The 10,609-nt window shown below is 36.8% G+C and overlaps 1 protein-coding gene across 1 annotated transcript in view; it reads left to right on the plus strand.

The window, feature by feature from the left end:
- The window catches only part of CCT2 (chaperonin containing TCP1 subunit 2), a 21,459-nt gene extending 11,216 nt beyond the window's left edge, over positions 1-10,243 (plus strand). Inside the window, exons 11-17 of the mRNA XM_042782619.1 lie at positions 1,051-1,154; positions 3,540-3,659; positions 3,930-4,058; positions 4,246-4,349; positions 4,643-4,742; positions 5,211-5,352; positions 10,213-10,243. Of these exons, the coding sequence (XP_042638553.1) occupies positions 1,051-1,154; positions 3,540-3,659; positions 3,930-4,058; positions 4,246-4,349; positions 4,643-4,742; positions 5,211-5,352; positions 10,213-10,243 (730 nt within the window). The remainder of the gene's footprint in view (positions 1-1,050; positions 1,155-3,539; positions 3,660-3,929; positions 4,059-4,245; positions 4,350-4,642; positions 4,743-5,210; positions 5,353-10,212) is intronic.
- The last annotated feature ends 366 nt before the right edge of the window (positions 10,244-10,609 follow it).

A 10,609-nucleotide genomic window follows, 5' to 3' on the forward strand; every position in this document is an offset into this window, starting at 1 on the left:
CCATATAAAGTTAGTGATTGGTTTTTCCATATCCCTAAAGAATGTTGATGAGATCTGGATTGGGATTGCATCGAATGTATAGATTGCTTTGGGTAGAACTGACATTTTCACAATGTTCAGTCTTCCTATCCACAAGCATGGGATTTTCTTCCATTTATGTAGATCTCTTATGGTTTCTTGAAGTAGTTTTTTTATAGTTTTCTTTGTCTCTTTTGTCCCTAGTAAGAAAATCTTGTGACTTTTCTTAAGTTAACAATACATATTTTTACTTAAAATTATGAACTTTTCATAATGTAATCAGCAGATTCTGATTTGTGAACACTTTGCTAGTGGAGTTTTAGGTCATTGGTATTTTACTATATATAAAGGTTCTTATAAATACTTTCATTACTTTTTTTAAATACTTAATTTTCTTTCTGTAGATTTTCACAAGTAGAATTAAACCATATGAACATTGAGAAGGTTTTCTGCTAAATTGCTTTCTAGAATTGTGGGACCAATTTAATACTATTAATAGCAATATTCAGAGAAATACATGGAAAACACCTGTCTTTGATGATAGCATGGTTGGGCCAGTGTTAAAATAAGTTATAATTGAATGGGTAGGAAGTGGTATCTTGATCTAATTTGAATTTTTTGAAAATTACTGGTGAGGTAAAAATATTTAAATGTTTTTTTTTTCTTTAACTCTTTCAAGATTGAATTATTTTCTGCTTTGTTGAATACCATGTTTTCAGTAATGGGAGGCATTTTGAATTAAATGGAAAATTTTTTTGCACTAATAATAGATTTTGGTACAATTAATGGGACATTGTTGTGGAGAGGGCTCTGGTGCTGAATTGATGGGATGAGGCCAGTTTCTTCAGATACACACCGTATACAGTCGCCCACCAGATGGCAGCACACACTGAAAGTGGGATAACATTTTCTCACTAACCCCAGAGGTGGAAAATATAAGTGGGTACTGTATGTCCCACAGGTCACAAAAGGGTTGTCTTACTTATGAATTGTTAGTTTTGGGCATAATGATTATATGCATTTTATTTATAGGCAGTTAATTTATAATTACCCTGAACAGCTCTTTGGTGCTGCTGGTGTCATGGCTATTGAGCATGCGGATTTTGCAGGTGTGGAACGCCTGGCACTAGTCACAGGTATGGAAAAAAGGTATTCATTTGTATCAGGATAATCACTGGGGCTTATTTAGGGTTATATACAACTCACTGAGATTAAAAAGAAATACCTTAAGGTTAGCATCTAAACAGTTTTTCTAAAATCTGATTTATAATTTTTGGAATGAAATCTTAGTTTAGTTACTACACTGTTTTTAGTATTCCAAATTATATACCAGGTTCTTCATAGGTCTTCCCCCCCCCCCCCCCCCCCCGTTGTGTTAAAGTTTTAAAAGTAATAGATCTTTTCTCACAAACACAGGACTGCCATTCTAACCATACTTAAAACAAGCTAGGGCTTGAAAAAGAGAAGTCTTAAATTTTGTGTAGTTCTATGTATTTCTATTGCTGAGTGAATTGTTTAATCCTTTGTGCCTTATGTCAGAGGGTGGTAATAATAGTAACCTTTATTAAACACTGCTGTGTGCCAGAGAGTGGTTCAAGTTCTTAAACATTACTTTTATCAGTTTTTTAAATTTCTGGAAGTAATAAATTTTGAAGTGAAATAATCCAAAAGTATGATGAAAAGTTAATGTATTCCAGCATCCATCAATAGAGGTATGAGTGACATAATCCCCATTGTGCTGAATAGGAATTATGTTTATACCTCAGATAATACCTACATCAAAAGGACATGAAGTACAACTTACTTGCTTTTTGCTGTTGTAATGGTTTTAAAATAATTTCTACGCCTTTGAAAAACTAAGGTTAGCAGCCTATCCTTTAATTTTCATTCTTAAAAGTGAATAAATAGGTTGGAATGTTGATTTGGGAACTGGGAATGAGAATTAAGGAACCCTGGGATTTAGGTTGCAAAATTTGAAACTGCCTTAAGTATTAGAAGAAATTAAAGTATAATAACATTTGGAAAGTAGTAATGGTCTCATCTCAGAATAACTTCTTAAGCCACTTTTAATGATCTAAGGAGCAGTCTTCCCCTGACCTAAGTAGGCATTTTCCTTTTATTAATTAGAGGAACACCTAACTTGCTTTATTTAAAGTTCTTTTAGAGCCATTATTTCCTTGATCCTTGTGGTAACACAGAATATTTGATGTTCATGTTGATATGATTCATCCTTTAATGCAAGAAAATTAAATACTTGTGAATGATGATGTGTCCATAAAATAAGTTGATACAAATGAGGACTTGATAAATGGAATTGCTGCATATGCTCAGAAAAATACTTACTGTACCAAGCATGCTGCTTGTATGGCTGTAAAGTTGGCTTCCATCCATGGAGCTCAGTTGTCAAAGTGTGTGGAATTGGTTCTTGCAAATATTGGGAAATGTCTTGTTAAGGCATAGCACAAGTAAGTGAAATTCTCATAAGCTAAATAGTGTTATGCCCCAACTATATATAGTATCTTGTATCTAGAACACAAAACAATCTTGAGAATTATCCAACCAAAGTATAAAGAACTTCAGCTGTACAAATTATAAACATAAATTAGTAGTTTAGAATACCAGTATTTTTTAGGAATTTATTAATAAATGAGAAGATAGTGTCAATTACTCAGCAGATTTTGATCCATAAGGAGTGGGAAAAGAAGGATTGGTTGAGAGTAGATGGAATCCACATCATTAAAAGAAAGAATAATCGTACAAAAAGATTTGATATTGAAACCAAACCATTGCTAATTAAGGTTTAGGAAAGGAAATGGCTGACTCTTTCAGTTTACAGAATGGATCATAGAAAATAATAGAAGATAAGACATAAGGAATAAAATTAATTTACCTTTTTTACACCTAATTATATTTGCTCTAGGCAATTCCCAGTATACTTCTCTCCCTTTTTTAGGCCTCAAAGGGGCTTTCAGACATTTCATTTACTGCAGTAATTAGCAGCTGTCAAGTATTCTTTTAAACAGTTCATAATGTCTGTGCAGTCAAATATTTTCATGTCTTGTGCTTAGTGTCATAAGCATTTGGTCTCTTTTCTAGACTAGATTCACAAGAGAGTCTGAATTTAAATTTAGACATAATGGTAAATATTAAAGTCTCAGTTTAACCTTTTGTAGGTAGTATTCCAGTATTTGCATATAGATCTAAAGCCAAAATGCTTTGAGTTTGAATCCCAATTTCACTATATTTGTACTGGCTATCTAATCTTGGATAAATAAGTAAGTAAACTTTTCTTAGTCCTAATTTTGTCATTTTCAAAATGGGATAATAATAGAACCTATTTCATAAGGTTGTTGTGATGATTATAAGTAGTCTGTCTTAAGTGCTTAGATTAGTGCCCGGTGGCATTTAGTAACCAATCAGTTTTAAAGGATGTTAGTTATAATGTTATCTATCAGTTACTGCTTGTTAGAAAACAGAAATGTTAAACCTGTCATGCATTTAAAGTGTATTCATGTTCATAGGTGGTGAAATTGCTTCTACCTTTGATCACCCAGAATTGGTGAAGCTTGGAAGTTGCAAACTTATTGAAGAAGTCATGATTGGAGAAGACAAACTCATTCACTTTTCTGGGGTAGCCCTTGGTGAGCAATTATGTTAAATCTTGGTAAGATGAGTAAGTCTTTGCTAAGTGCTGCTGAATTGAAGTAAACAGTCAAGTTGCTAGAATATGAGAATCCTGTTAAGTCTTAACTCTAGAGAAGTGTGAGATATGCTTTATTTCTGGCTTCTCTGAAGTCAGCCTGTAACAGTGGATATCAGTTTTCAAAACCACATAATACAACTAACACCTGACTAGTAAGATAAGGCAGACTGTTTCGTGTGTTCAGTTCATAATATCTTTATAACTTTAGGTGAGGCTTGCACTATTGTTTTGCGTGGTGCCACTCAGCAAATCTTAGATGAAGCAGAACGATCTCTGCATGATGCTCTGTGTGTTCTTGCCCAAACTGTGAAGGATCCTAGAACAGTTTACGGAGGAGGTAAGCACTTGAAAAATATATAGCGTATTTTATTAAAGTGCAGTGTAAACCATAAATTGTTTTACTGGCTCTTACAGAAACTTCATATTGCCTTTCTGCTTAATTTTAAAACGCTTGACAGATCCTAAAGGAAAACAGTAATGCAGTGTCTTCTTGACAACTAGGCATTATTTTATTTAATCTGTAGGCTGTTCTGAGATGTTGATGGCTCATGCTGTTACACAACTTGCCAATAGAACACCTGGCAAAGAAGCTGTTGCAATGGAGTCTTATGCTAAAGCACTGAGAATGGTAAGTTGTTAAAATATAGAGATCTGATTTAAATTTTGTGAATATTGATGGTTTTAAAAATGAATAGTTTTTTGTCCAGAGAGAAAAATTTTACTTTCTTGGCTTTAAGAAAATGAAGTGCTTTATACCGTCTTCAGACTTGATTCTGGAATTTATCTTTTTCATGAGCAGTAATGACAAGGAAGCTGTTTTTATATTCTTTTCAAATGTAATAATTGAAAAAACTGAGTTAGGAGTAAATTGCTTTCTTACAGTGAAATAGGTGGTTACCGTTTGTTGTCTTCATTTCATAGTTGCCAACTATCATTGCTGACAATGCAGGCTATGACAGTGCAGATCTGGTGGCACAGCTCCGAGCTGCCCACAGTGAAGGCAATGTAACAGCTGGACTGGGTGAGTTCTTTTAATAGCCAAATTAAAGACTCCTGTGACTCTTGCCTTCAGAACCATTATGTGTTCTGGGAAAGATGGTTAATTTTGTTCTCAACACTCAAAAAATTGTTACTAAATAAAATTTGCAGAAAAATTTTTTTGTGGCTATACACAAACATACATTCATGGATAATAAGATTGTCGAATGAGGCATAGGTGTATATGTGATTTGGTGTTCTGTATAATTTTTCTTTATCTGACCCTGTTGCCTGTTGTAATACAGGTGATAGTAGGTGGCCATTTAAATTTTTAAAAAGGCTTTTCCTGACTGCTTTTGTAGGCTGATAAGAATGCTCTAACTAAACTGAGTGATTAGATGCTATAATCTTGTTAACAGAATTGGTTTTATTAAAAGGCATTAGAGCAGGGTTGATACTTTAATTCTTAGAAATTAGTTACTTTTTTTAAAAGTACTTTTTTTTCCCCCAGATATGAAGGAAGGTACCATTGGAGATATGGCAGTACTAGGAATAACAGAAAGTTTCCAAGTGAAGCGACAAGTTCTTTTGAGTGCAGCTGAAGCAGCAGAGGTGATTTTACGTGTGGACAACATTATCAAAGCAGCACCAAGGTACTCTAGTACTTCTTAAAACATTTCTTAAGAAAATACAAGGAAAGAAAAAGGTAATTTTGTATGTTTGATAATTCTAGTTGATAGAATGTAGAGCCATTTTGATCTAGATAAAAGTATTCAAAGTTGTCAAGTCGGATCCGACTTATAGCGACCCCTCCTTGGATTTCCGAGGCAGTATCATTAACGGAAGTAGATTGCCCGGCCTTCTTTCCAAGAAGTGGCTGGTGGGTTTGAACCACTGGCCTTCTGGTTAGCAGTCAAATGCCTTAGGCACTATGCCACCAGAGCTCCTGATAAAAGTTTTTTAGACGTTATTTAGAACATACAGTCACAGAGAGGGGTGAGTGGCACGGGAAAGCTCTCCGCATTGACAGGACTTACAAAGAATCAAGCTTGAAAAGATCAAGAACCAAAGAGCTTTTGGGGAGAGAGGGTCTAGTAGTAAGATCAGATCATCATCTTTAGTTACATTCTGTCCTTAGACACTTATCCATATCAGCGTTTTTTAGGCATACAATATGCTGGTTTCCTTACATGTTCCTATTTGAACTGTTTTTCAAGGTGTTTTCTTAAAAACTGATTCACACAAAAATGGATAAAGTGGCCAGAATGTCTTAGCTTTTAAAGATTCAGTCAATAATTTTTAACTTCTCTTGTTAGTAATTATCAAAACCATTAATTTATTATTAGTTAGTGGTGGTTAAGGCAGATAGGAGAGAAGATAGTGGCTTGGAACAGGGTGCTAGTGGTGGAGAATGGGAAGAATGAGTTTGATTGTGGATATATTTTCAAAGTAGAGCCAACAGTATTTGATTATGGATTGTATATATATAGGGTCTGAGAGAAGAGAATTAAGGATTGAGGTTTTTGTATTGAGTAATAAGAATTTCTCTTAGATGGAGAAGGCTCTTGAAGGAAGACTTGGGAGGAAAGATGGGGTTTTAGTTTTAGACATCGGAGGTAGCTATTGAGAATGCATTGGGATAGTTGTAGAGTTTGGGGAGGAGTTAGAGCTGCAGTTGCAAGTTTAGAGTTTTCAGTCTATGTATGTTACTTAAAATCATGAGATGGGGCCCTCAACAATGAATGCAGCTAAAGAGGGGAATTGGTTTACAAGGGCTGAGCGCTGGAGAACTCCAGTAGTTTTTGGAAAGATTCAGAGCCAGCTGGCCGTTAAAATGATATGAAGTGGGGAGAATCATTATCAACATTAGCCCAAGGCTTGTTCCTATGAGGTAGAGCCCAAATATACCTTCACCCTCAAACCTTTTTACCAGTTCTGACACCAGTCAGCCCTCCTGAGGTAGTCTTTACTTCTCTGCTGGGTTTGATAATTTGTTGCATTGGCCACACACAACTCTCAGACCATACTCAGTAGTTAATGGGGTTTGTTAGGGAAGTAACAGGTTACAACTCAGGATCAGTAGTAGCAGGAAGCATGTAGGCAAAGTCTCCTTTCTTCAGTGTGGAACAGCTCTCAACTGTGTAGGACTCCTATTGTTCCCCTCAGAACAGGCTCCTCTTGATCCTTGGCCTGGCCTCTGCCCTGTTTGGGCAAGTATTACAAAGGTCTTTTAGCTCCTGGAGGCATCCCACTCCTCTGCCAGTAGGCTTTCTGCCCTAAGGCTCTTGCTCTGTGACTGTCAGCACACCTACTGTAGCTAGCTCAGTGTGGTCTGGTAATTCCAGCAGATCATCTCATGCTGATCTCCTACTTCTGCTGCTGCTGTTTCTCAGTGTTTCGTGCCGCCTTTGGCATTACAGCTCTGTATCTTGGGTCTAGGAGGTTCTCAGCCTAGGCACCCTGGATCCAGAGGATGTGCTCTACTTGGTGGTAGTGGGGTACCCTCTCCAGCCCCTGAAATTGGCTCATTTTAAACTTAGATAGCAAAACCGACCAATCCTTTCATGAGGGTTCCATATACCTTACCTGCATAGTCTCACCCCTGCAGGGGCTCTTTGCACCTTATTTGCATTATTATTAGCAGGTTGTCTAGTCCCCTTGGTGGGCCATAAGCACCTTATTTGCATGATTGCACGCTGTCATTTTATGAGGGTCATAATGACTGGCTAGAGGTCATTTTTTGAGTAATTATTGCGTAATTTTGGAGCTCTGGTAGCATAGTGGCTAAGGCACCTGATTGCTAACCAGAAGGCTGGTGGTTCAAACCCACCAGCCACTCCTCGGAAGGAAGATGGGGCAATCTACTTCCGTAGTGATACTGCCTCGGAAACCCAAGGAGGGGTCGCTATGAGTCAGGTCCGACTCGACGGCACATAACAACAACAACAACATACCAGCAAAGGAGACTAAGAAGGAATGTACAGTTTTGAATAGTTGTTAAAACTCTGGGATAGGAGCATGAGGTTTCGTTACAAAATTGCTTTGCTTTTATGCATATTGGAGATGTTCCATAATATTTTTAAAAAGGAAAAAGAAAAGAAAGCCATGGAGAATGGCAGGAAAACAAGGGACTATGTGTCCTGGAAGCCAAATGAAAATAGTCTTTAAAGAGAGGAGATGTGATCAACTGTCAGGGTGTGATGAGAACAAAATAAGGATTGAAAATTGACCTTAAAAATTGTATTTTGTGTCATACAGGCCATTGTTGTTGTTATGTGCTGTCGAGTTGGACCCGACTCATAGCGACCCCTCCTTGGGTTTCTGAGGCACTATCACTACTGGGAAGTAGATTGCCCAACCTTCCTTCCAAGGAGTGGCTTGGGGGGTTTGAACTGTCAGCCTTCTTGTTAGTAGTCAAGTGCCTTAGGCACTACGCTACCAGAGCTCCCACTGGCCATTAGTTATCTCAACAAGCTGTTTTACTGAGGTAGGAGGTGGCGAAAGCCTGACTGAAATAGGTTCAGTAGAGATCCAGAAAGGAAGAATTGGAGAAAATGCATAGAGAGAGCTCTTTCCAGGAGTTTGTTGTGAATGGGAACAGAGAATGGGATAGTAGCTAGAGGGGGGTGTGAGTCTTACTGTGAAAACTCAAGTCTGTTTAAATAGGAATGATAAAGTAGAAAAAGAATATTGAAGCAGAAGGAGCAATATCCTTAATTAACTGGGATGGCATGGGATATCAAGAGAAGAAATGATGGAGGAGTTGATTTTTGGATTAGGAGCACAGAGAATTAATCTGTAACAGGAGGGAAGTGGAAACCTAATTAGGAAATTGCATCTTTCAGTGAACTAAGCTATGAAGAATTCTTTGTGCAGAACGCTTTCACACTTAATGCATTGCCTTTTTTCTTGAATGGCAGCTATCTGGCTACTAACTACTGGAGGAAGGAAAGAGTAGGAAACATTGATTTGTATGCAGATAAAAATGGAATGTGGTATTTAATTAAATCTCTGTGGTGGTGTGCAGAGAGGTCCATGTTGGAAAATCTATAGAGATTGTATGTTGCTAGTATTGGAAGGATGGATAGAATAGAAAGTATTTCATACTTTGAAATGAAAATTTGGTGAGGGAAAGGAGAGAAATGTACTGTTTTCTTTGAAGCAGTGTAATCAAAGATAGAAAAATGCCATTATTCTTTCTGTTGTCTTTAAGCTGAATGATCCAAACAGAAACTGAATTCTAGAACTAAGGATTTCTGGCTTGCACGGGTCATATAGACAGACACAGCTCCTCTCAGAAATCTTCACAATAGCTCAGCATTCTCAATTATATTTGGAATACACTTATAAAATTGAAATACCTTATTTGGTCTAATATCACTATCTTAAGAGATTTAAGTGTCTGTAAAATAAATACCAGAAATTCTAAGTAGTTTGCAGTAAAGAAACATGAATAATTTTATTAATCCTAGCCTTCCCTATAACTGGGACTTGTTATTTGCCGTCGAGTTGGACCCAACTCATAGCGACCCCTCCTTGGGTTTCCGAGGTGGTATCACTGCGGAAGTAGATTGCCCAACCTTCCTTCCAAGGAGTGGCGGGGGGGGTTGAACCACCAGCCTTCTGGTTGCAGTCAAGTGCCTTAGGCACTATACTACCAGAGCTCCCTATAACTGGGACTAGGCTGTGGAAGTATTTTTCATAATCCTTACTAACTTCCAGTGGACTTATTTTTCAGATTAGTGCCATGGTACAGCTGCTTGGTAACTTTTTCTATATTGATGATAGTTAGCATCCTTTAGTCATATGCTAGCAACTCCGCCCCCCAAACTACTGGGGTTCCAACCAGATTGTCTCTTCATATTATTGCAGTATGCTGTGAGCTTTGACTATGTTTTTTATACTTGTCCCTTCTCTTACTGTTCTGTTTGTCTTGAGTAATAATCCAGAGATTACTACTGTGAAAATCTAGATTTCATTTAGACCATGCCATTTCACAGTTTCTGTCCTTGGCTAATTTATAAAATTTCCCAGCACATTGATCAATTGAAGCATGAATTAACTTTTTCCGGAGTATACCTCTTCCGTTCAACGATTTAAGGAAGGTTGGGCAATCCTACTTCCATAGTGATACTGCCTTGGAAAACCCAAGGAGGGGTCGCTATGAGTCGGGGCTGACTCGACGGCACATAACAACAACAACAACAACATTCAATGATTTATTGTTTTGTTAAGTAGGTGGTGGTTTGTATGAAAAATTGAGAATTGCTAAATAATAAAGATGGCTTCACATTCCACAGATTTTGTAATACCCACTTACTAATAAAATCAGACTTGAAGGATGTCAGTCATGAAGTAGAAACACTTTTGTAATAAAAATTGGATTATAATGGTTTTAATAAAGTTAGAATTTTAGCTGTGGTTGTATTTAATATAAAACTTTAGTTAAAATCATGCTTTTAGTTTTTCATTATTGCCTTTTTCCTTAAATGTGTACTTTCTAATCCTTATAGGAAACGTGTCCCTGATCACCACCCCTGTTAATAAGTATTCCCATATGCTGCCGAGCTCTGGACCAGTTCATAGTAAAGTTGGAAGAATTCAACCTCTTAAAGAGGACTCTGAAATCGAAGTTGCTCTCTGGCTGTTAAATCCTTAAGTTTGAACATTTTGCTGACCTTCTGTTTTAACATGGGTCTAATTTATTTGTCTTTTCATTTTCCATAAAATTTAGTTGATTTAAAAGTTCATTTCTTACACTGTGCATTGGAAATAAAAACTTGAATAGTTACTGTCTCTCTTTCTGATTTGTTGTATCATTTTAACCCTGATTAATAGGAATAAATGAATGTATATTCAGTAGAGTTGTTCCAGTTTAACTAATGATTGACTTTATATATTTATGAAATA

This window comes from Orycteropus afer, unplaced genomic scaffold (assembly GCF_000298275.1).
Source record: "Orycteropus afer afer isolate SDZICR_OR568_19922 unplaced genomic scaffold, OryAfe1.0 scaffold00392, whole genome shotgun sequence".
Taxonomy (NCBI): Eukaryota; Metazoa; Chordata; class Mammalia; order Tubulidentata; family Orycteropodidae; genus Orycteropus; species Orycteropus afer.